The sequence below is a fragment of the Erpetoichthys calabaricus genome, chromosome 5 (genome assembly GCF_900747795.2).
Source record: "Erpetoichthys calabaricus chromosome 5, fErpCal1.3, whole genome shotgun sequence".
Taxonomy (NCBI): Eukaryota; Metazoa; Chordata; class Cladistia; order Polypteriformes; family Polypteridae; genus Erpetoichthys; species Erpetoichthys calabaricus.
The window spans coordinates 179,251,362-179,278,930 of record NC_041398.2 but is presented as its reverse complement, the minus strand read 5'-3'; the positions used below and the strand labels follow the sequence as shown (position 1 = coordinate 179,278,930).

At 36.1% G+C, this 27,569-nt stretch overlaps 1 protein-coding gene across 3 annotated transcripts in view; it reads right to left on the bottom strand.

The window, feature by feature from the left end:
• nmu (neuromedin U) overlaps positions 1–27,569 on the bottom strand; it is a 79,957-nt gene that overhangs the window by 19,735 nt on the left and 32,653 nt on the right. The window contains exons 3-7 of one of the 3 annotated variants that reach the window (XM_028803016.2): positions 25,469–25,516; positions 25,305–25,364; positions 16,773–16,802; positions 16,585–16,635; positions 2,831–2,905 (exon numbers count right to left, since the gene is read on the bottom strand). In XM_028803016.2, the coding sequence (XP_028658849.1) occupies positions 2,831–2,905; positions 16,585–16,635; positions 16,773–16,802; positions 25,305–25,364; positions 25,469–25,516 (264 nt within the window). The remainder of the gene's footprint in view (positions 1–2,830; positions 2,906–16,584; positions 16,636–16,772; positions 16,803–25,304; positions 25,365–25,468; positions 25,517–27,569) is intronic. The other 2 variants (XM_028803017.2, XM_028803018.2) reach the window with 2 other exon arrangements.

Here is a 27,569-nt window from a genome sequence, read left to right as displayed (position 1 = left end):
CCACCCTTGTGCAGCAAATTGATCCCAATTTGATAAAGTAAAAAAATAATAAGTACATGGTGTGCTATGACTCTAAGGATTCTGTTAGGAGTGAAAGAATTACTAAGCTTTAATAAGTCCCTTGAGCATGGGAAAGGCACCATATAAATACAATGTAGTATTATTATTATTATTGCATAATGCACACAAAATCAACACCATGTCACTCTTCTAAACCCATCCCTAACAATTAAAAAAATGTACAATTTATTTTAACACAGTTACTTAAAATGGTACACTAAAGTTCTTGATCGCATCAAGTAAATGCAATGGATCCATTCCCAAGCTGCAATGACAATAAAGTCCTAATTACATTATGTTTCATTACTTTCTTAACACTATAAAAATATTTTTTCACTATATCACACAGATTTATCTATCAGTAATATTTCCAACATTTGAACCATTTCATTTGTCTTGTACTGCAATATTGTTACTTGCTTTGTATTGAGCTATATATTTGAACAAGAAAAAGCACCATATGATACAAACACCAGCTGCAAATATGGGGAAAAAACTTTTACTCTAACAGAAAAGGTTTTTTTAGTGAACAAATTAAAATTTTTAGGAATACCTCTCTTTTATATATTGAAGACATATTGAAGAATTCCTATAAAAAGTGAATATAGCAAAGGGAAAGTAGGAAAAATGCAAAATTGATAATTAACTTCATAAACGTCTCAGCTTTATTTTTCAGTTGCATAATTACATGTTAATTCAAACAGTCAGCTACTATAACCTAGTGTGTTTACCTCTGTAAAGCACCTGCATTTATACACAGATTCTGCATGTGTGGACAGCTGTCTTCAGTGTGGTTCCTGTGCATATGTGTAGGCTATGCTGAACTTTGCAATATGTGTCATCTGCAGGAGGTTCATGGAGATGAAAGCTCAATTATAGATCTAATTTTGGTTAGAATGTATAAACCCTGGAAATTTGCAGATAAAACTCTAGTTTTAACCAATTTGTTACTCTTATTGGCTTTATTTGTACATTGTAACACACAATCATCCATCCAGCCATTCATTTACTGAACCTGCCTTTTTAAATTTAACCCATAATTTGTCTTGGAAAGTGAATGTTACAAAGTGCAAATACAATTAAGAACTAAATTAATTGCGCTGGAAATTTACGCTGTCACTGCAAAAAAAGGCAACTGTTTTAAAATATTGTGTAGGCGATTTATAGACATTGCACTTCATATACAGTATACACTGTACACAACCATGTGTATATACAAAGTTTGATGAAAATGTTTCGAGCTTGAATCTGCACAGCAATTCTATGGTACTGATGTTGTATGTGACCAAAGATTTGTTCCTAGAACGCAGGTTGTCTCATGACGCTGATGCATAGTCTGCAGAGCTTGTAACTGGTTTGAATTATGAGGAGCAAAACAGGCAAATTTTAATTCACATACACCGAAATTAATTTTGCCAGTGATTTCATAATTGTATATTTCAAGGAGAATCTTAGCATGGGGGAATCTTAGAAATGTTTAATACTTGGAGATGAGACTGTTATTAATTGTGCACTTTGAGAATTTTTTCTCTCTCCTAAGATATTTTTACAACAATATATGACATGGAAATTTGGTCTTTTTTGGTATGGGTTCTTTGCAGTTATATATTTCCTAAATATAGTAATTATTAATTATGTTGTTTTACAATTGAGTGTCACAAGGTTATTATTCCCATCACGTGGCTCCCGGTTGCCATGGAAGTTACATAGCACAACACCATGTCTTTTGTCATCATGGCAATCCTTTAAATCCAGTACAATCATTCATTCAGTATCCAAGATTGGGATAAAAACTCTGTCAAATGAAATGTGTATTCTTTCTCTACTGTTTGGTTTACCGATTCAACCAATTCTCTCTCTGACTTGGATTTCTGGTTTATGATTAGACTTTAGTTTTAGGGCTTTGTCTTTATAGTTTTAATTTGTTTCCGTTTTGACAAGCATTTCATCTCCTCATCCTATGCTTGCCTTCTGGAAGAAGAGAAACTTGTATTCATCAATATGATCCAAAGTCTGGAAAATATTCAAAATAACAGAAGCTTGGTAATTTTCCAAAACAAAAAAATCTCAAGGTTAAGAAAAGGCTTGGCTGCATCATGTGTACAGTTTTTTATGATCTTGTTGGTTTAGTCGCTTTCGACTACATGACTGTAAAGGCACAAGGAACCAGTCAATATTACACTAATTTTGTAAGCTGTATGCTTCAGTTAGTCAGAGGAAATCCTACAAGGAAACCATCCGTGCTTCTGCTTCAAGGCCATGTGAAACTGTGAATTCATAGAGAAGCCACATCCAAACCTTTCTCTATTCCTGGCTCCATGTGACTACCATCTGTTTCCCAACGTTAAGGGTTAGCACCATGGGATATGCTTTGACAGTAATGAAGACATTAAGTCAGCTGCAGAAGAGTTGTTACAGAAGTTCAAGACAATTTATTTAAGTGGCATAGAACTGTTCTGTGATCTTTAAACCTTGTATATTAATGTTCATAAGGATTATGTTGAAAAATGAAATGTGTTCGATGTTCCCTGGTGTTTCTCTAATAGGCCAAGCTCAAAAAATTTTCAGCAGTCTCATATAAATAAATAAATGAATACTATATTTTATGTAAAGCAAAAAAATAAATTGGACTTCATTTCTCACCATTTGATCAAATTGGCTGTTTCTAGTTACAACATCTCTTAATTAGCATAATTAACATTAATATTATTTTTTTAAAGGAAAGGGGACTTTGACACTTGAAATGGTAGCACGAGTAAGGGGTACATACGTCACTTCTGAATCTCCTCATCCTTCTCACATGGAGCTGGGGGACAAGTTGCAGCAAAGGATGCAGAACAGACGACTGAGAGACATGAACACAGACACGTGAACAACAATGCAAAACTTTACATGTGATGTCAAGAGAAAACCAACAGTTTCCAACACAGAGACTTAAAAAGAGACATACAGCAAGAAACATAGAAATTAGTTTTCCCACACATTTTGCCTTAGGGGTTAATCTTTGTGAAACAGAATACGTTTAAATGGCAGGTACAAACTCATTTGGATGTATTCACAAGAAAAGTGAACACTACTGAACATACAACAAAAACAAAAATGGATGAAAAGTCAGGTATCTTTTCAGTAAATGTGTTTTGAATGTAAAGAAAAATTAAAACGTAAAAGATTACCAAAGCTAAAAGTGGGAATAAATTCATCTATCTAAAGACCCTCGATTTAGTGATGTATTTTGTAGGCTGTACCTACAAAATGTCATTTTAAATGTCAGTTTTCTTTCATAAATCATTGTCACTGACCATTAACATTTGGTTTTGTTCCAGCTGTATTTAGGGAGATATTATCAAAGGAATATGCTGAATACAGTCAAGATAGAAAAACCTTTACTCTTGTAATTTGTATAATTCTGTCTCTGTCATAGTGATAACTTATTGAAACATAACATTATACATCTGACAAACAAGAGAAGAACCTTCAGTCTATCATTTGTTTACTTACTGTAATAGCCAAGTTATCTCAATATCTCTTCCAGCTGCTTTTTTTTAAGTTTGATACAGATTTACATGGCCCATTACAGTGGCAAGAAAAAGTATGTGAACGCTTTAGAAATATGCGCATTTATGTATAAATGTGTCTTCAAATATGGTCTGATCTTTATTTGTTACAATAATGAACAAACATCATCTGTTTATCTAATAATGTATAAATTATTGCACTGTTCTTACACTTATTGAATACATCATTCAAACATTCACAGATATAGGTTGTAAAAGTATATGCACCCCAAGCCTAGTGACTTCAACAAAAGCTAGCAAGCCTCAAATCCAAACAATTAAATCAGATTGAAGGTGTGGATTAGAGATACTTTGACCAATAAAAAATGGTTCAGGCATTTTGATTTCATGGCTTACAAGACACATCTGATGATGTGAAGTATGCCTTACAAAAAAGAGATCTCAGAATATCTATGACAAAGGATCGTTGATTTTCAGAAAGCTGGAACGAGTTAAAATGTAATTTCAAACAATTTAGATATTCATCACTTCACAGAATGAAGAACTATGTATTAATAGAGAAGATTTAGTGCTGTGGCTGCTATATCTAGAAGTAAGTGTTCACCCAAATGACTCAAAAGGCCCAATGCAGAATACTCAAAGTGGTAAAAAAGAACCTTACAGTAACATCTAAAGACTTGAAGCAATCATTGGAACATGGTTAACATCTCTCTGACTGAGTCTACCATACACCAAGGAGGAAATCATTTTTACTCAAAAAAAAAAAAAACAAACCTGCAAGCCTGTAGTTTGCTAAAGACCATCTTGACAATCCACAGCCCTATTGGGAAAATGTTTTGTGGACTGATGAAACTAAGGTTGAATTGTTCAGGAAGAATATGCAGCAGGTACGTATGGTGTAACCGCAAACCGACATGAACACAACATTCCAACGGTGAAGTATGGTGGCGGGAGCATGAATATTTGGATCTGCTTTGTTGATCTGGGGCCTGGAATGCTTTACATCATCGAGGGGAAAATGAATTCCCAAGTTTATCAAAGTATCCTACAGGATAATGTCAGGGTGTATGTGCGCCAGGTGAAGCTCAGTAGAGCGTGAAGTGTCTTTAAAAAAAAATGAAAATCCACCTTTTGGAGTGACCCAGCCAGAGCCAGTGGAATAACTTCAAGATACTTGTTCACACTAGATGTACAAAAAATATGACTATGCTGAAGCAATTCTGTAACAAACAATGGTCCAAAATAGGTGATCCACAGCTACTGGAAACTCTTGTTAGAGGTTACTGCTGCCAAAGGAGGTTTGAACACATATTAAAACTAAGGGATCACTTTTTCCACAGCACACTCTGAATGTTTGATGGGTGTGTTCAATAAAGACACAAATGATTATAATTGTTTGTATGTTGTTAGTGTAAGAATATTGTGTTTATTGATACTTGTGACTTGGATGAAGATTAGATTACATTTTATGACCAACTAATGCTGACAAACATGTCATTCTAAGGGGTTCACATACCTTTTTCTTAAAACTGTACATTAACAAGTGGTTCCTAGTTTATCTCCTGAATGTACTTTTCACTAAAGTCTACATGTCTCCTTAAATAATAGTAGTTGAAAATGCATGGTTGGATACGCAATATCTTTAATCCTTTCAGATGTGGTTTTGATTACAAGTAATTATTCTGCAAAATTAGTGCAATTATACACTAGAACTGAAAGTAGAATCTTAATTCATTTAAAATTCCATAATTTATATTGCACCTTTTACATTTTTTATTATTTATAATACATTTAAGTATTTATATGTTGATGTGTAACACATTACAAACTTACAAAAAACAATTTTTGGCAGAAAACAAAAACACATTTAGTTGAACATGCCTGACTCTTCCATGCCATGTTCATTCACAAAACGACTTCAAAAATGCAACTTCAGGCATGCAATGAGAAGTTCATGCATACAACAACCCTCATAGACCCAACTTAAAAGTCAAACCAATAATTACAGGATACAAAGAAACAGGGAAACGTGTAGAGTAAAACACAGTAAATCACATTCAAAGCATACATAGGGATGGTTATGAATTTCTTCAGGCTAAAGGAGGTCAGAAATACAAACAAAAGTTATCTGCCATGGATGGAATTCTAAAGCTGTCTAAATTTGTACTGAAGGTATTTAATATTGGTTAAACATTTAGTTAATATTCAGTCATTCTTCTTCAAACACCCAGATCAAACCTGCAGTGACCAAACACTCTCCAGTCTTACAGTGAAGTGCAGGGAGTAAACAGTTTCTTACTTCTGAATAAATTACTTTAGTGCATCATGCATATTGATTTAGTAGTCTAAAACATGTGCTTTAGAACTTCCTGTTGTCACCAAGCTGACCTTACAGAGAGCAAGGGGCGGTTTGCCAAGACATTGAGTGTTTACTGATCTGTCTTTTAATGCTGAGCTGGAAGAAGAAAAGTAGTCAGCTCACCCACTGGTGAAACTGTATAAAATTTATACTGGATGACTGACATCAAGGAGAATTTTGTGACTTCTAGAATATGTGCTATGCCATCTAACAGCATATAAATTTAAACAAACTGTATATGAGGATGAGAAAAAAGAACTCTTTCAAGGCATGCTGGGGTGTGATTCGATAAGAGAGTTTAGACTGTCATCTTTGGTGGATTAAATGCATACTACCTAATGAGAGGAACAGTTTTGATCTAGATTAATAATGTTTACAATACAATTATAAGTTGAATAAATACACACCTATTTATATTTATTCTACAAAAAAATAAAAAAGCACATACTGTACATCAAAATGTAATGTGTTAGCAACACGCTAGCACTACTGCAATTCTCTGTCTTTAGATCTCAGTCCTTTTAATGTTTCTGGAGTAGATGTTCTGGTGATGTCATGGAACCTGTGTTGAATAAGATTCACGACAGTTTTATAGCTGCTGCCTCTTTAAAAGACATGCAGACATCTTTCTTTTTCATGTGTCTTGTGTCTTCTCAGTGCTCTATCTGATCATATAGCATTGCTCGGTAGACCAGTGTGAATGCATGATGGTCGTCTTTACCTGAATGATTATATAATAGTGTTCTTGCTTCAAAAAAATCCCTTCAGTTTCAATAATTTAGTTGAGTACACTGAAATTTCATAGGAGGCTGATGTGTAATTTCAATATGAATAAAACCAGTGTTATTTTAAATTCACAACAAATATGCCCGAGAGTGCACAAGCAACAAATTACAGCATACACAATTTCATTCTGCACAATGTAATGCCACATGTTTGCACTGTAACGAGCCAAAAGAAAGTTGTACCGATCAAACATGAATAAGGTGCGATTGGTAGTTTTTGCTTTGTATTTACTTTTTAAATATTTGTTGTGAGGGGCGGCACGGTGGGGCTTCCTGGGTCCTCCCTGCGTGCAGTTTGCATGTTCTCCCCGTGTCTGCGTGGGTTTCCTCCATGCGCTCCGGTTTCCTCCTACAGTCCAAAGACATGTAGGTTAGGTGGACTGGCGATTCTAAATTGGCCCTAGTGTGTGCTTGGTGTGTGGGAGTGTTTGTGTGTGTCCTGCGGTGGGTTGGCACCCTGCCTGGGATTGGTTCCTGCCTTGTGCCCTGTGTTGGCTGGGTTTGGCTGCAGCAGACCCCCGTGACCCTGTGTTCGGATTCAGCGGGTTGGAAAATGGATGGATGGATGGATATTTATTGTGAGATTAATTTTAATTTTATTTCCTTTACAGAATGAGTTCTTAACTGGCACAACCAGCACCTAAAAGTTTACTGCATTGCATTTTGAGATGGCACTTCTGGTCACATTTTTGATATTGTTGGATGATGTCAAAAATTATGTTACTTATGTACGTAGTTATGTATTGTCATCTCCCTGAGCATTATTAGATGCCTGAAGATGCTAAAAGAGTCCTGTTTGCAGCATACTTTTATTTTATTAGGTAACTTAATAATATTGATGCAAACCAAGTTCTGATACTTTTCTGCCAAACTTCAGATAATAAAGTTTTCAAATAACAGTTTCTTGAGCTCTGATTGAGTATATGTGGGTAAACTCAGCATTGACATTATGCCCTTTGATGTTTCAGTTCATAGTTTTTCAAGATTATTATTGTTCTTTGCTTAACACTAGAATTACCAGAGCCTACGAAAAAACTCGTAGATCCGGCCCACCTTAAATCGCTTCTTAAATCCGTTCACACCTCTCCGCCAGTGTCTTTTGTCCTCTAAATGTGCTGATAAAAGACAAGCTGCCAGCAGCCGGCTATTCCATCCCCCCTCTGACTTAGAACGTGCACAAACTTTTCCCAGCTCATGCCTTGATTGATGATCTGGGAGTGAAGTGGAGTTTTAGAGTGGAAATAATAGATTGTTATTTGGAACACACGCATTTCATGTGTGTACCGTTTCTACAGTAATCTGTGTAAACACATTGTTAAAACAGAAACTTTTTCATATTTTAGTAATAAATGTTACAAAATGTAGGCATAAACTATAGAATGTGTAAAGCCTGAGTTCCAAAGATCAAATAAACACTTTCACAAAAGCTTCAAGAACTATACGACAGTTTCTGTGGCATAGCGTGCTAAGATTTGCCTCTCAGAGCTCAGTAGCTTTGTTGTGCCTCACAGATCTGAGTTCAATTCCCCGCTGGGGATGAAGTGTTACTTCTTCTTTTCTTTTTAACCTCAAACGGTCATAAAATTTTTAAATTGGTATGCACTGTCAGTTAATGAGATCGTTATATTTTCATGTGGGATGCTCCTTTTAAAATATTTTTTTAACAATTGAGACTGCAATTAACATGAACAACTGTTCTTATAACTTATTTTTTCAAGATCCATAACACACAGACAGACAGAGCACTGCGTAATAGAGAGACAAACAGGCAGAGATATACAAATAAACAGGGAAGGCACATGTACTGAAAGAAAAAAAGATCAACATGTGCGTTGTTCCTGCTGCACTGAATAAACTCACGTGCTCTAACATCACCCCTCCCCCCCGATCTGACTCTCTAAGTAACAGCACAAGTACAGACACAAACCAAGTGTAATCAAGAGTTCCCCGGTTCGATCCCCACTCACTCCTATATTTGCCATTTTCAGTAGTAAGCTGCACTTTTTGTTAATATTATACAGTACACACATGCACTTGGTTTGTGTCTGTACTTGTGCTGTTACTTAGAGAGTCAGATGGGGGGAGGGGTGATGTTAGAGCACGTGAGCTTATTCAGTGCAGCAGGAACAACGCACATGTTGATCTTTTCTTTCTTTCAGTACATGTGCCTTCCCTGTTTATTTGTATATCTCTGCCGGTCTGTCTCTATTACGCAGTGCTCTGTCTGTCTGTGTGTTATGGATCTTGAAAAAATAAGTTATAAGGACAGTTGTTCATGTTAATTGCAGTCTCAATTGTTAAAAAAATATTTTAAAAGGAGCATCCCACATGAAAATATAACGATCTCATTAACTGACAGTGCATACCAATTTAAAAATTTTATGTCCGTTTGAGGTTAAAAAGAAAAGAAGAAGTAACACTTCATCCCCAGTGGGGAATTGAACTCAGATCTGTGAAGCACAGCAAAGCTACTGCGCTCTGAGAGGCAAATCTTAGTGCGCTATGCCACGGAAACTGTCGTATAGTTCTTGAAGCTTTTGTGAAAGTGTTTATTTGATCTTTGGAACTCAGGCTTTACACATTCTATAGTTTATGCCTACATTTTGTAACATTTATTACTAAAATATGAAAAAGTTTCTGTTTTAACAATGTGTTTACACAGATTACTGTAGAAACAGTACACACATGAAATGCGTGTGTTCCAAATAATGATCTATTATTTCCACTCTAAAACTCCACTTCACTCCCAGATAATCAATCAAGGCATGAGCTGGGAAAAGTTCGTGCACGTTCAAAGTCGGAGGGGGGATGGAATAGCCGGCTGCTGGCAGCTTGTCTTTTATCAGAACATTTAAAGGACAAAAGACACTGGCGGAGAGGTGTGAACGGATTTAAGAAGCGATTTAAGGTGGGCCGGATCTACGAGTATTTTCGTAGGCTCTGGTAATTCTAGTGTTAAGCCAACATTCTGATGCTGTCTTCATCTGTTGCTGCTCCACTGCTTGTTTAACAAAATCCAGAGAATGAGGTTTTAAAGTTCATCAGCTATTAAAGATTGGATCAATAACCCTGTTTATTGATAGGAATATAAATCTTAAGAATTTTTTTGAGTCCATCATTAATTTGATATAATCTACTTCTACACTAATCCACTGGTAAGTTTGTGCTTTTAATATGTGATCCATGAACTGATTCATAAGTGGCAATTGTATGCTGATTTTAAAAGATAAATAATGAGATATGATATAAAAAGGATGACATGGGTGCATTTATCTGAGAGCATACCTTCATGCTCCATTTTCACCAGCCATTTGCTTTTATTTTTTGTGTTCATATATTTTGAACTTGCTAAAATGAGAGCATAAGCAAAGCAGGAGAACAAGTGAAGCACATGGAATTCTGTGATTATATAAAAAAAAACTTCCATATATATATATATATATTATGAGGGGCCGTTCAGGAAAAAAAGATTGGTTCATAAATATATACATTGGTTCAGATATATATATTGGTTCGGATACATTGGTTTGAATATATACATTGGTTTTAATACATCCGTTCAAATACAGTATATATATCGGTTCAGATATATACATTGGTTGGGATACATTTGTTGAGATATATACAGTAATCCCTCGCTACTTCGCGGTTCACTTTTTGCGGATTCACGACTTCCCGGGTTTTTAAATACAAGTGATTGCCCGCCCTATCGCGGAAGTTAAGTTCCAGACCCATCAGCAACAGGAGAAAATCTGCGATATAGAAAGACCATATAAATAAAACATTTTTATAGTTTAAGCCTTAAAATACCCATCCCACATGCTTTAAACACATGTAAACTTATAAAACACACTTTGTTAACACATATGATATGTGGATGTCGGGCTAAGGATATGAGTAACATCTCACTATTATAAAACATTTTAACTTCACACAAGACAAGACAGTGAGACAGGAAAATAGGTGATGTACAGGCTTTTAAATTATTGACACGCAGAGCGACAAGCAGCACAAAGCCAGCACAAAGTCCACTTCTCCTTAGCATTCATTCAGCTCCCCACCCCCTTGACAATGCGAAGTGGCAGGAGCGTACTGCGCCTCCGGGGAGGGGGGTTTGAGCTAACGTGCGTTCAGCCCTCACAAACCCCCACTCCTCCTCCTCCTTCCGAACGCGCAGAGTGACAAGCAGGCATTTTGGCAGAAGCAGCACAAAGTCCATTTCTGCTCAGCGTGAGTTCAGCTGCCCCCCTTCACAAAGCGAGTGCAGACACATCGATGTCTGATCGCTGCGTGCAGTGTGCAGTGTTGGTCTGCGGTGTTTAAGAATGCAGAAAGTGTTTAAGAGCATAGGAAGTGTTTATAGAGTGTGGGAAAGGTTAACAAGAGAGTGAGAAAGGTTTATAAGAGTGTGGGAAGGGTTTATAAAGCCTTAAAATATGTATAAATAATAAAATAAATATAGGTCGCTACTTCGCGGATTTTCACCTATCGCGGGGGGCTCTGGAATGTAACCCCCGCGATAGGTGAGGGATGACTGTACATCGGTTTGAATACATCCGTTCAGATATATACATTGGTTTAGATATATTGGTTGAGATATATATAAATTGGTTTGCGTAGATCCATTCTGATATATATACATTGGTTGAGATACATCCGTTCAGATATATACATTGGTTTGAATACATCTGTTCAAATATACAGTAATCCCTCGCTATATCGTGCTTCGCCTTTCGCGGCTTCACTCCATCGCGGATTTTATATGTAAGCATATTTAAATATATATCGCGGATTTTTCGCTGCTTCGCGGGTTTCTGCGGACAATGGGTCTTTTAATTTCTGATACATGCTTCCTCAGTTGGTTTGCCCAATTGATTTCATACAAGGGACGCTATTGGCAGATGGCTGAGAAGCTACCCAGCTTACTTTTCTCTTTCTCTTGCGCTGAGTTTCTCTGATCCTGACGTAGGGGGATTGAGCAGGGGGGCTGTTCGCACACCTAGACGATACGGACGCTTGTCTAAAAATGCTGAAAGATTATCTTCACGTTGCTATCGTTTGTGCAGCTGCATGTCAGCTCGAAGGGCACGTATTGATTTTTGCTTGAAAAACAAACTCGCTCTCTCTCTCTCTCTCTCTCTCTCTCTTTGTCTGCTCCTGACAGAGGAGGTGTGAGCTGCCGCCTTCAACAGCTTTGTGCCGCGGTGCTTCGCATACTTAAGCCAAACAGTCCTATTGATTTGTTTGCTTTTGTCTCTCTCTATCTCTGTGACATGATCTGCTCCTGACAGGCACTCCTTTGAAGAGTAAGATGTGTTTGTATTCTTTTAATTGTGAGACGGAACTGTGATCTCTGTCTTGTCATGGAGCACAGTTTAAACTTTTGAAAAAGAGACAAATGTTTGTTTGCAGTGTTTGAATAACGTTCCTGTCTCTCTACAACCTCCTGTGTTTCTGCACAAATCTGTGACCCAAGCATGACAATATAAAAATAACCATATAAACATATGGTTTCTACTTCGCGGATTTTCTTATTTCGCGGGTGGCTCTGGAACGCAACCCCCGCGATGGAGGAGGGATTACTGTATACATTGGTTGAGATATATATATTGGTTGATAAACATTGGTTTAGATGTATATATTAGTTTAAATAGATTGGTTTAGATATATACAATCGGTTCAGATACATCTGTTAAGATATATATATTGGTTCAGATAGATCCGTTCAGATAAATACGTTGGTTGGGATTAACAAGTAGCATATGCCTGTCTGTTGTGTTTTGTTTAGTACGCCATCTTGTTTGGGGGTCCTTGATTTGTGCGTGTACGTGTACATGCGTGTGTACATGTGCATGTGTGTCATTTTGTCAGTTTTACTGTAAAACAGTTAAACACCCGTTACTTGTGAAGCAGGGATATGCTGATCATTCTGATCCCTGATCACTGATAAACATTCAGAAGAAGCAGTGCTATTCCAGTGTTTTCCTCCATAAAATCCTTTCAGCAAATGGGAGTAAAGTTCCTTGCTGAAGCAGATTGGCCTTTAATGAAATGCTTGCAATACGGAATAACAGATATCACCGGGCGGCTTTCGGTCAATGATAAACCAGCGTCTCATGAGATGAAAAAATGGGACATACTGTGGTTGCAATCAATGCTTTCTGGTAACTCTGCTTTTGAGAAGAATCTGTCATGGGAGGGACAAGAGGGAGCGAGTGAGGCGAGTGCATTGAGCCAGGGCAGGACGGAGCGGGGTGATGAGGCGGGTATCTGTGCAAGTGTTTTAAATAATGAAAGGAAAAAAAGTGCTATGAAATCGAGGACCCCCAAACAAGACGGCGTACTAAACAAAACGCGACAGACAAGCATATGCTACTTGCATAAAATATGCACAATAATAACAACAGTGTTGAAGCAATGATGACGCGAAAGGGAGATGCTAAACTTGAGTGGCCGCATTGTGCCTGCCCGTAAATCCCAACCGATGTATATATCTGAACGGATCTATCTGAACCAATATATATATATCTAAACGGATGTATCTCAACCAATGTATATATATCAGAACGGATCTATGCAAACCAATTTATATATATCTCAACCAATGTATCCCAACCAATGTATATATCTGAGCCGATATATATATTTGAACAGATGTATTAAAACCAATGTATATATTCAAACCAATGTATCCGAACGGATATATATATCTGAACCAATGTATATATTTATGAACCAATCTTTTTTTCCTGAACGGCCCCATATAATATTTATATATATATATATATATATATATATATATATATATATATATATATATATATATATATGGAAGTATAAATGCAATGCATGAGTTATCGCAGTTACTGTGCAACAGACATGCCATGTACTCTTCTATCCAGCCATCTTCCTAACCCACTTATCTAGAGTAAGGCAGCAGGACAGTTGGAGCCTATCCCAGCAATCATAGGGTTTAAGGTAGGAAGAACACGTGGACAGGGTATCAGTAAATGTACTCTTGTATTTAATAATAAGAGAGAAACAGTCAGTTAGTGAAAACTGTCCCACTTATTTCATGTATGAACAAAGAACAACAAGTGAAGGGGATGGCTGGAAGACTATTGCACTGGGGGTTTGTTTTTGTTCAGGTCTACTTTAAGCAGATTAACTTTTTTCTTTTGCTATTATGCTTTGGAGGTTTTCCAGCTTGTTTCCTGTTCCTTTACAGAAGCATGCATCTCTATAAATTTAGCATGTTTTATATGCAGAGACTATTCATTCTGGTCCAAAATCTTACATGTTTGCAAAGAACAACAGTGGTATCTTCTGTTTGATTTTTAATTAATTAATTCTCAGAATGTTGCAAAATCTATTTTACTCATTGCTTAAAGGTCAAGTGTGATATTTTTCAGTTCAATGTTACTTCTTCACAAACATGGTATACATGCATTTGTCATGTGAAATTGTGTTCTAAACTTAAGCATTTTCTATAAATATTAAAAAAATATCTTGCCCTTACTGGTGCTAATTGGCTAATTGGACATGGTGCACTACTGGAAAGTAAAAGTTTAAAAATTTACCAAAAATGTCCAATTCAGCTGTTGAGTATTGATCTGTGTCTTACGATTATACAAATAGTGTAAAATAGTTTATACGTGTCATTTTTGAACAAAAAAACACCAATATTATGAGATTCGTTCTTTTTAAAAGAAGACCAGCTGTGAATGTCATCTCAGCACTTGTCTTCTTCGGGAAAATCTTTCAAAATGGGGCCATGATTTCCTTTTGAAAGATTACAGTAAATGTTTTGTGTCACATGGTTGGTTTGCTTTTGATTTATGTGTGTAATAGAAAATGTATCCTTATCTCGAGAAGAATAGTACCAGGAATATGCAATAAAATTATTATTTTCAGATCCCCTTCGTTGTCACAAACATGCATCACAAAACGGCATGTTTTCTTATATTGAAAACTTTTGCTGCTTCATCAGTACGTTTTTAGGATTTTATTTTCTGGTAGTGTCCTATTAGCCCCTATTGTAAAGAACCACTGAGATCAAGATTTCTTCTTTAATTTATAGAAAATGCTGGAATTTGGAACATAATTTTACATGGAAAATGTATATATACCATGAATGAGAAGAAATAACTTGAAAAATACCAAACCTATCCTTTGAAATATTGAATTTTACTATCCTGGTTAATCTGTCCACCTGCCACTACATCACGGATTGCCCAACATTGGCAAATGAATGTAAAATTCACCTGATTTTCTGCAAAATGTGAGGTTCCTTCAAATCCTGACTGGTGTGCCTCTAGATCTGGGTACTCAAGTGGCTGCAGATTTCTATTACAACCTAATTTCTTAATTAAAAAACAATTATTGGTGCTGAAGCAATTGTTTTTCAAGCAAACGTTTTGTACTTTATTTTCATGTACTTACTTATTAAGACTCTGAACCCTTAACTGCTTCTCCCTTTAAGTCATAAACAGCTGCATTCATTGTTTTTAATTGCTTCTTGTTTTCTTAACCAGAAAACAATAACATACAACATGCAGGTAATACCATTTGATAATATTCTCAGAAATGAAAGATCACCAATGTAAGAATAACTTTACATGGCAAAACACTAACAAGCCATAAAATGAAATAACAAGTAATTAGGTTAAAACCTAAAACCTGTGGCCACTGTGGCTCTCCATGGGTAAACTCGAGGACAATGTTTTTGATAAAAAAGGGATGGGTGAAAACTTTGTTAAAAAGCTAAGAAAATACAAGACTAGTCTTTTGAATTTCTGAAAACAGCAAATAAATACTGTAGATATAAATTTTCCTAAAGATTTCCTAAATCTGTCCATAAAAAAGGAAAGGGCACACTGTCAGTTAAGCTCCTGAGTATGACACCTTGTCAAAATAGACTCATGTGAAATGAATTGAAACCAAATCATTTACTCTATGAACATTTATTAAACTGAATTAAATAAGTACATTTTGATGAATGAATTGGGATATCACTACATTAAAATGAATAAGACAGTGGATTTCAATTTTTCTCCTGTCTAAAGATGTTACTACTTAAAAAAAATGTCTGATGTAGCTACAGTGGCCGAGCTTTCACACTGGGGACATGTAAGACAGCATGGACTTCCAGCACAGGGTGTGCAGTCTATTAGATGAGAACATGAGGCACTAAATTCCTGATGTGCAAACCTGAAAACGTGACAATGTAGCAAGGTGTGTCCAAATCCGAGTCTTACAGTAATATCAGTACTAACTAAGCCACAAAACACATGGCAGCCATGTTAGTGAGAAATGTTGATTTGTTGTAATTTGAAAAGGGACTGGAACATTTTTTGAAAATGGAGGATGAAATAACAGATTTGCAGTTTAAAGATTCTTCACTTGATTTTCTTTTTTTGAGTTGGTAAGACAGACTCCAATTTGTAGTTTTATCTAAAGGTGTTCTGCCCTGAATGTCAAGTATTGCTTATCAAATATATGATGAAATTTGTCTGTTTTTAATTCTGAATTTTAGAATTGGATCTGAATTCCTAAATATGCAGGATTTAATCTTTAAATACACCAACTGTAAACTGTTGAGAGATAACAGGTTACCTTCACTCCCTTACAACATATGACATGCTCCTAAAGGATGTAAGAAATGAGTTGCACAATTTCCCATGATGCTTTTGCTATCTCCAGTTTTGCCATCTTTATCAAAAATGAAGAGGAGGTTACAGGACTGAGTCACATCCATCACTAAACACTTCAGATATTTTAATCAGGCAGGGATAAAGCAAAGAAGATACTGCAGCTTTCTAGGCAAGCAAAACATAAAAACTAGTGTGGAGGCTTCACAACTTACCACAATGTCTGAGTTGCCTGAGTCGTGGGTCTTAGAATAATGAAATAAGAACTGCGCAAAAGAGTTAAAAATTCATTTTTACTACAACTTGAACAAAATGATTTCTTCACTCTTGCAAAAACTGCCTTTTAGGAAGTAAACAAGTAAAAGACCCCAAGCACTTTTATTGGATTTTTACTTGGTCTTACCCTTTTGGCGTGATCTTTTGGTTTTGTATCCTGCAGGGGGAAAAAAAGAAAAACTGTGAGCACTCAAGAGTTTCAAGCTGCAGTGTGTGTTTTAACTAGAGGATGCAAGCTATTTTCTGCCCACAAGGATTAATCTTCTGCTATTTATATAATGGTAATAAAACAATCAATAGACTTTTTCAATATTGAACAGACTATTACACATACTGTACAGTACTACTGCAATGAACTGGGCCCCTGTACCATGGCTTTCATCCTGTGCTGCAAACGCAAGCTCCAATGCCTATGACCATGCCTTGCATGTTTGAGAATGAATAAATGCATGTACTGTATTATAAATCAAAATATACTTTACAAAAAGCGAAATACACAGTGATAGCCACATTAATTGTACTATACTTGTTATACATTAAAATGTGGAGCAACAACTAATAAATGAGTTTTGCTTTTGATAAGAAATGAATACTACAAGAAAAGATGCACTGAATAACAATGTCATGTTTCAGCCAAGTTGGATTACATTTATTCTCCTTTTCTGTGTTTATTACATTTATGAACTTTTGTAATCATTGTTCTGATTAAATATCATTTACAATATATGTATTACTTGTCTTCCTGTGTCCCTTGAGTTTTGTGAGTGGAACCCTAAGAGGCGGGGCCACCCTGACATCACTGCTGTAGGGCCGCCCTCAGCCTATATATTGTAAGGCAGAAGAGCTAATTTTTCTGTGGTTCATTTTAGTTCTTTGTGTGCAATTGTAAGCATTTGATTTTTCTGGTTTCTGGGATTTTTTCACTTATGTTCTTGGTTCTGATTGTTGGATTACCTATTCAGATTTGCTTACTTTAGATTGTCTTATTTTTTCAGTTTTTGCCTTTTTTGCTTCTTTTTATGCCTTACCAATAAGTATCATTATTTATTAAAAATATTATTTGCAGGTTATTAAGCCAGACATTTCTATGGTTTACCTGTTGGATTGCGACTTGCTTACTTTAGATTGCCTTATTGTTTCGCTTTTAGCATTTTTTGCATCTTTTTGTGCCTTACAAAGCAGTAACTTTATAAATCAAAAATAGAGGTTATTAACCCAAATGTTTTTAAGGTTTATCTCCTTGAATCCCTTGAATGCCATTTTGGTATATGAGATGTGACAATTTAATTCCCAGTATGAACTTGTAGAAAAAATGTGTGCATATCTGTGTACTAACAGCTACTGTCACCATCAAAGTAATCTCTTTCCACAGACATGCATTTAGTTAGACAATGTTGCCATTTCTAGAAATACAACTGGAACTGTGTCTCAGGAATACTCTTGAGTTCCTTTGGCAAGTTACATTAGATTTCAGGAATGTTTGAAAATCTCCAACCTTTAATGGCAGCTTTTATTTTTGGAAAGACTCGGAAATCACAAGGCGCTAAGTCAGGGGAACAGAGTGGATGTTCTAATTTGCTAAATGATTTCTTAGCTAGAACGTTTTGAACATGGAGCACATCATGGTGGATGATCCGCTAGTCATGCCACAGTTAAGTTCTTTTCGTTTGAGCAGAATCCTGTAACCTTTTAAATAGCATTGTTTATTGACCATTTGTTCCTGTTCAATGAATTCATGGTGGACTATCTTGGATGGGTGACACTACACGCCTGTTCTGGGAATTAAACTGTCACACCCCGTATTTTGGACATTTAATGCATTTTTGAACTTTAAAAACCTTTCCCACATTTTTGGAATTTGGACAGGCCAAAGCCTACCAGTATAGTTTGGGGGTGAGGTTGCCAGGAGTGAGACCTATTTCTGGGCAGGCTAGGGAAGGTTTTGGCCTGCTTTGTGGATCTTTTTTGCATTTTTACACCCTTTTGCTATTTTTTGTGCACTCACTCAAAACAAATATCTATGAAACCTGGAATATCCAGTAAAAATATTTAGAAGTTGTGGAAGAATTTTAATAGGGAGACTCATTTTAAATTTATGAATGAAACATTATACCTTGTATCCTGTCAAAAACAAAAAAAAAAGATATTTTGCTACAGTATTCTTGTAGCTATCATAGTGGGGAGGTTAAAGAATGTTGCAGCTACATCGGGTGTAAAGCAGAAACGATGTATAAGATGTCAGTTCATCACAGGACAAACTCACACACTTACACAGGCATAGTCAAGCTACTCTTTATGCCTACTAAAAATTACCCTGATAATCTCAAACAGCTTTGTATTGTACCTACCTTTATGCATATGTGAATGGTGAAAACTGTGTAGTATGATGCTGTAGTTCCACCTATTAACATTTTTGCGCAAAAGAATGCACTGCATGTGACAACCTAATCAGCCTGCTGCACAGCACAGCCCTGAATCTTTTGAGTTCTAGAATCCTGTTATCCCAGCATACACAACACATGCATCACCCATAAAACTTAATAGCTAACTAGGGCAAGTGGTATCATTGAGATGGTCAGAGTAATTATGAAGTCCAAATCCTAGAGAGATATATCTGCTAGGTATCTGGATGTCCTAAAAATATGACTTGCAATCATAAAAGAAAATATTCTTCCATATCCAACAAGGCAAGAAAATGAAACATGGCTGATGAAAGAATTAGACTGCCTTTGACATCCCAGAATAGACAAGCTTTGTTGTTTCGATTCGACTGCCTATTCCTGGGGACAGCAATTCACTTTGAAATTCCTTAAGTTTTTAAAAATGTAACAATCTCATCAACCCAAGCCCCAGTGCTTGGTACAAGTATTGTCAGAATTTTGACAGCAAGCAGCACTTTTGACTGAATCCCAGAAACAGGCTGCAAACACTTGTGAATGAATAGATGTATGTGTTCTTTTGGCATAAAACAATATTAACAGGAGTGGCATCTTTCTCATTTAACAACCTCCACTTTGGGTGCCATACGTCCATCAGTATGTCAAATACAGGCAATGCAAAGACCTTATTAAGAACTGTGATGAAACATGGATGTCTCCAGTTGTACGTGTAGACAGAAAGAATGAAAGTAAAAACATGAACAAAAGCTGTCCAATTTTCCTTACCTCCCACCTCCCTCTATACTGGAAAATATATTCACCAATTTCAAGGACTTAGACAGCATCTCTACAATATATAAAACCATTTTACTGTCCCTCCCTTTCAAAGATCCAAGAGGACAAAGGTAGCAATGCAGAGAACTCACTCGAGCTCCATATGCACATGCAGAGAACTTACTCGAGCTCCATATGCACAAAGCATACAAGTATTCAACTAAAAATTATATATCGAGCACATCTGTCTCGCTTAAAATTGTCCAAAATGTTTCCAGGGCAAGATCCAACCTGCGAACGCTGCAATCAAGTTCCAGCCTCACTGGGTCACATGTTTTGGGCCTGCACCAAATTAACATCATTTTGGACCAAAATTTTTAAATGCCTTTCAGACAGCCTTGGTGTCATAATCCCTCCTAATCCACTAACAGCTGTGTTTGGTGTCCTTCCAGATGGGTTTAAAGTGGAGAAGGACAAACAAACTGTAATTGCCTTTACTACACTATTGACATGTAGACTTATCTTGCTCAACTGGAAGAATCCTAACTCTCTCCTTTTTAGTCAGTGGGTAACTGATGTTATATATTATTTGAAATTGGAGAAAAAAAAATTCTCCAACTAGAATTAGAAGATCTGTGCAGAAATTTTTCAATACCTGGCAGGATCTAATCAATAACATTTTAGAATAAGCTTTTAAAGTACTGTACTGAGGAAGAAGATTCTCTCCCTATTCTCTTTTTTTCTTTTTCTTCTCCATTTATCTATATTCACTTATTAATTTATCTATTTACTTATTTTTACTAGGTTTAAGTTTTATTGGGCTGCCCATGCTCTCTTTCTCAGGGGTGGGGGTTGATTTGTTTTCAATCCTATTCTTGTAAAATTGATCTATTTATATGGGATGTTGTGTGATTTCAATAAAATCAATAAAATTAAAAAAAAAAAAAAAACCTAATGGTGCTACAGTCAAGGTCTGCTATCCTGTTTCCTCTACTGACAAAACACTATAGTTTACAGGTTTATAGACTCATTACTGACATGTGTGCAGAGTACATTAAAATTCTACTACAAGACCCCTTACCTGGACTCCTAATCTTTGTGGTAGTTTAATGTAATTCCACTTGGCGTTTGTAATTATCCTACAGCTATTTAAAGGTTCACTGAATGAGTACTGGAGTGTGTGCCTTACAACTTAACACATAGGAGGACTGAAGAGGAGGAAACGATCAGTTTAAGTTTGGCTCAGAAATGTTGCTTAACAATCCAAGTGTCTCCTAGGCCATGTCCTCAGTGGGCCCTAGATTTATTAGATATCCCAAGAAAGTAGTGGCTGTATGTTTTGGGCCCTAACCCACATCCTTTAAGTAAAGATGTATATTTCTGGGCTTGTCGTCATATTACATGTGATTTGACAAAATAGTTTGTCACAATAGCTTGACCTTTGCATAAAATGACAGAGGCTAAGCAGGAATTCTTTTGGGTAATATCCTGTGAGGAAGCATTTCAATCTCTGAAGCAAACCCTTTGCACAGCCAAGTTGCAAGACTTTTCCAGACTACATTCTGATTCTGGATACAGATGCTACTAATCTGGGATCTCCCAGTTAACAGAAGATGGATAACTTGGCCTATTATAGCAAAACCTTCATCAGGACTGAGAGGAATTATAATATAACATTGTTTGACCTATTGGCTGAAATCAGCACAGTTGGGTATTTCCATCCCTTTGGACAGTAATCTCATATCAGAATTCACCATCCATCTTTATCATGGCCATTGGAAGTCCCTTACCTTACATAGATATTTGGCATTGTGCTGGGTCACAATATGGTAATACTAATGTACTCTTCTAGTGCCCATACTGAGCGGTAGACTGCAGAAAATAGCAGATAATACAAGACGTATACTATGCAGTGCACCAAACGATGGACTTTGCAGCAACTGCCAGGGCTACACAGGTCAGAGCGGAACATTTTATTCCTGCTTAAATGGAAGGGCAATGGCCTACATGGGATGAGGTGGCTTGGCATTGTGGCTAGTGGTGGCTATGTGGTCTCTGTATGATGTTAAGAAGAGAACACCATCTAGGGAAGGTATTGCGTGGCAGCTAGTAGCACCTGGAAAAAGCAGCCTTCTGCTCTAGAGATAGCATGCGATATGCTCATAGTGTGAGTGAGCAAATTTACTGTCACTGTATCAATTTAAAAAAAGAAACAGCAGCAATTGAGTAGTGGATCATTGATGTTTACATGTAAAAAGAAAGAAGCTCAACAGCAGATAGATAGATAGATAGATTATTAATCCCAAGGGAAAAAAAGGTACCTTATGCATCAATATAATGTTTGTCTGCCCATGATGAAGTCTTTGTAATTGCTATGGATTACTTATCATAGCATCCAGATACTAGTGCACTTCCCAATTAAGAGGCCATGACTGTGAATGAAACAGCTTTCTTTTCAAGTTTAGGAGTTTCAAGGGAAATTCCTAGTGAACATTGTAGGAATTTTGAGTTTGAAGTGTGTAGGGTGATGTAATCTTTTACAAATCTAGAAGGCATATAGGAACAATTGTCCTGAAGGAGAAAAAAATGGTTGCACTTGCAAAAGAAGGTTCTAAAATGAAAAACAAATGTGCAGCAGATTGAAACCACAATGTCAAAAACCATAATTATAGAACAAAAAATGAGAAAGCAAAAATCATAAACTGAAAAAACAAAGCCAAAGTCCTGTCTTTTAAGGATACCTAAAGGTGCCCAAATACTATTGTGAGCACAATTAAACCTGGAGATGATTAAAGAAGCAATAAGCCATGGTCAGGATAAGCAAGGGCCAGAATACCATGAAAGACAAACAAAACAGACAAATGAAAAACCAAAGAGGCAAGATGAAATCAAAAGTCAAATACAGAAAAGGGATCAAAAACCAAATTCTACTACTAATTGTTTGAAAGCTAGCTATCAATAAGATAATAAAGAGTTTTGTATCCACTATGGGATAAGACAATGTGTAAACACCAACATGTTACTACCTTTGTCGGCAACAGCAAGATGATCGTAGTCACATGATCAACTAGCCAGGCATTGCGTAAACAAAAATGATAACAAAAATAACCTTTTATATTTCAAAACCAATCATAAAATAACAATAAGTTGTAAAAATTAAGTTCAGAAATTGATTTCTCCTGGTCAAAACACACAAAAGCACACATATAAATCAGATGAATAATACATGGTTTATCTACAGATCTTATCCCTAAATAACTAAAAAATATGAGCTTTATTGGATTTTTCCTAGAAACGTGATCACTAACAATAATACTGTATATCACTGTATTAAGTAACTTCTACAAGTTACAGATTTTTTTTCCTGAAACACATCGCAATCAATGAGTCATGTTGCAAAAAAAAACCAAAAAAAACACATGGTCACGAGCCTGGTATCAAAATGACACTAAAATGAAGTCACCAACAAAATAATAAAAAATATTAAAAGTGTGAATTTTTAAATAAATAATCAGAAATAATTGGCCCTCAAAATAATAAATTAAAATTCACAGCACACTGCACCTTCTGAATGATGGAATGGTAGAGAGGTATAAGTTTATATGTCTCTTTTACTCAGCATCATTAACATGATTTTGTTCACTGAACTTTGGCTGTTTTAGTTATGTAGCTTCTCTGTTTATTTATTACTTTCCATTTCTGTGTACTATTTAATAAGTTTCACTATGATTATTTAAATTGTATAATACAACATATATTTTTTAGAATTCAAGATTGATAGGACAGGAGACTATCCCAACAATACTAGACTCAAGGTAGGAATCCATCCTTAACAGGAAATCTTTCTGCCACTGGGTACACTCACGCACACACAAAACACACATGTATTTACATGAAGCCAATTTAGAATCACCAATTAACCTAATATCTAATATTTCTGAGGTGTGGGAAGAGTAAAAAAAAAACAAAAAAACATGGGAAAAATGTGCATCCTCCATACAACACATAAACTGCGTGTGGAATTTGCAGTAAGGACCATGCAACTTCAGTTTTACTACATCTGCTCGTGAACCAGAAAGATATAAGGACATAAAATAAAGGTGGTTCATAATTTTTTGAATTTCCAGAACATGTCAGGCTATATTCAGATTCACTTCTTGGTTGTCTGCGTGTATTGGTGTCTTTTCTGCTTATTCTTTCTCGCATTTGTCGCTTATTCCTATTATGGAGTACTTTGTCACATTCGATGACTAATGAACACACTCCTTACACCTTATTATGAGCTCTGAACATGTGCGTATTGCGTCCACCCTCTGCAATTTGCTTGATGCTTAACAGATGTCGCCCCTTTTTTTTTTTCTATCTGTCATGTCACTTTCTTGAGCACTTTGCCGTATGAAACACACAAGCACAGGTCACTTTTCCAAGGTATTTACCAAAATGTAATATTACTGAATTTCCAGAATATCTCATGTCATAAGCTTCCAATCATTACATAATTGGCTTTCTGCATTTTGCCACATGCTCAGCAGATGTTGCCGTACTTAGTCTTCTTATAGCCATGTCACCTTCTTGATCATTTTGGTGTAGGAAAGACACAACCCCAGGTCACACCGCCAAGGTTGGCAATACCTCAAATTTTTTTACTTCAGTATGTATCAGGTCATAAAATGTCAGTTAAAATCAAGATCAAGTCTCTACCCCAGTAGTCTGTGAGTAATTGCATGAAGGACAGACAGACAGATCCAGGCATTTTATTTATATATATATTTAAATTCTCTGACCGGATCTACATCTCTAGGATCAACTAGGCTTTGCTCATTTACAGTATGACCAATGAGGAAGCACTTGAATATGCTAAAAGTATTTAAATAATTTACAGATTCTGTCAAATCTGCAAATTCATTTTGACCAAGAAGCTAAGTAAAAAAGATCAACGTTTTCTTGAAGTCTTGTTGGTAAATAAAAATATAGCCTTTACTGTAATGAAAGCACTTTTCACTTTTGACAGTGTTTGATTTTTGTGGTTGCTCCCTTTTGTTTGTTTTTCGTACCCCTGTTTAAATTTATAGCTGCCTGAGTATTCACTACAATTGCTTACTTTTTCTGCTTGACTGAATTATTTTGGAGTTTATTTGCATTTGCTGGTGTTTAATATGTTATGTTATTATGGAAAGTGACCTATAGTACAAGGAACATGCATGGTAAGATAATTGGCAGGTTTATTATTTTAGTTAACTATACTTAAATGTTTATTAGCTGCTCTGCAGACAAAAAAGAAAACATCCTGAAATAAAGATAAGCAGTAGCATACTGTGTATCTTTAGATTTCTAAAAAATGTAATTCAAAATAGGTAGAAGGTATGGAAATTTAATCCAGTAACATTTTTGAATATTGTTTGTTACTTGATCATACAGTTTATTAAACCAACTTTGTTGTATTTTTCACTTAAACGGTCACAGTCACCTAATGACATAGGCACCTGCTAATGCACTATATAACAAACCTGAGTTTTGTGAACGATTCCCATGAGCAGGTAACACAGTTCATCAAGTGCAGAGGATGCCTAGCAACAAGAGGAAAGCAGTAAATGGTTAAGAGCTAATTTGCTTACTATATTATGACTGGTACATCATTTTCCATGACCCAAACTTAATGTATTCATCTCACCTGGGACTGGGAATCTACTGAGAGAAAAGACGAGCACACATCCTCAATCTGAAAAAAAAAAAAAACCACAACAAATTTCCGATGAGTTTGTTTTCAAAAAGACTATTGTAGTGTATGCAAATACTTTAATGAGATCTCTATAGTACTCTGGTTATTTATTTATTCATACTACAAGCATATTTTTGACTTTCCATTAATTTTTTTGTTTAGATTAAACTGACTAAAGCCACTGTTTTAATACATACATGTGATTCAAGTAGATTGTAGGTAGATTAATATATATGTAAGTGTGTAAGTGTTCTCAGTCCGTTATGTCTTGTCTTTAATAGACTAAAACATGTCTGAAGCAATTTTAAAAAATGAATATCTTTTGGTTTAAAAATGGTACCCCACCCAAAGCTAATCCTAATTCCCATACATCTTGAAATGGAATAATGATTTGAAAAATAGGTAGTTGAACTTCAAACAGCTCTATACTTATTCCATTTACATTTTATATTTGGATTATTTGCTTAGCAGGTACGTTTATCCAAAACATCTCACAAAAGAGGTCAACCTAATGGGGTAAAAATCAGTCTGGGGGACTGTTTTGGAACAAGTGTTACAGTACACATTGAAGGAGTTATTAGTTTGAATGGAGGTGGGAAGCTTGCTCTACCAGCTAGGATATACACATGAAGTGTCTGGATTGAGATTTGACACAACACAAGGGTGGCATCACCAGATGTCATTCATCAGCAGATCTGAGTGAGTGGGAAGAGTGTCACTGTAAATATAGGCACTAAACCATTGACTGCTCTGTCAATCATCTTAATATGTGCTGACACAGGGAGTCAATGTAGTGATCTGAAAAGAGAAGTGACATGTACCCACCTCAGCTGGTTGAACACCAGACTTGCTGCTGCATTTTGTTGAATTTTAAATTATCTGCAGTGGCTTGGTAACACATGTTGACACTCTTGCCAGCAGAGAGTTGCAGTAGGACAGCAGAATCAGCATCCTAAGGTGGGAGTTAGTAATAGTGAGCCCTAACGAACAGAGATGGGATGCTGAAGAGATGGATGAGCTGGGATAAAAAGGAGGTCTGCCTTTTCCAGTCTGAGCTGGTGTTCCTTCATCCCAGTTGCAATATCAGAAAGACATTCAGAGATCCTAGTTGTAACCATGTGGTCCTCTGGAGGGAATGACAGGTACAGCTGTGAATCATTCATATGAGAAACCATGGGAATGGATGATGGGGCCTAGAGAGTTGGTGTATAGAGTAAAGAGGAAAGGACCTAGCACTTATCCTTGGCTGATACATAATTGACACCTTTCCACGCCAGGACACAAGAGGTAGGGCTTAAACCACTTTAGGCAGTGATGCTAAGGTTAGAAAGGGTGGCAAGGAGAACTTGCTGGTTGACTGTGTTGAAGGCAGAAGAGAGATCTAGAAGGATGATGATAGATGATGTGTTAGTATTTTTAGCCAACAGTGGCAACAGTGAGTAGAGCTGTCTCGGTGGAATTGGCCTTTTTTGAAACTTGACTGATTACGATGAAGCAGACTGTTCAACTTGTCCTGACACCATTTGTGAAAAAAAGATTTGGTGGATACATATTAAAAGAAGAACAGAACATAGAGATGCATTGTGACCCCTTCTTTTTGCAAAGCCAATTATCTATCTAATACAATTGGACAACACTAAAAAAAATGCATGTGCAAAAATCAGACAAAACACTTTAAATGAGAGTTGTTTTGCTTGTATTCATCATAAAATCTGCCAAAGGGGTAAGCAAAATTTACTTGACAAGATTTCTTAAAGTAAACAAAATAATCGTAAAGTACATATCTTTGGATAAGTCAATAATTCTTAGAATAAGGAAAACTAGACTTGATGTCATGATTAAGATACTTCACTTGGCTTAGATTTCATTTTTTGCAGTGAATAATATTCTAAAGCCTATAGATTCAATGCTAATCTGTATAGCATACTAAAGTAACAAAATAAAACATTTGCAGACATACTTTATTTAATTAAGAGTCATTGTGGCAGCATCAGGTAAAGGCAAGAATCAACCCTGGATGGGGCACAAATTCATCACAAGGCCACTCAAGCAC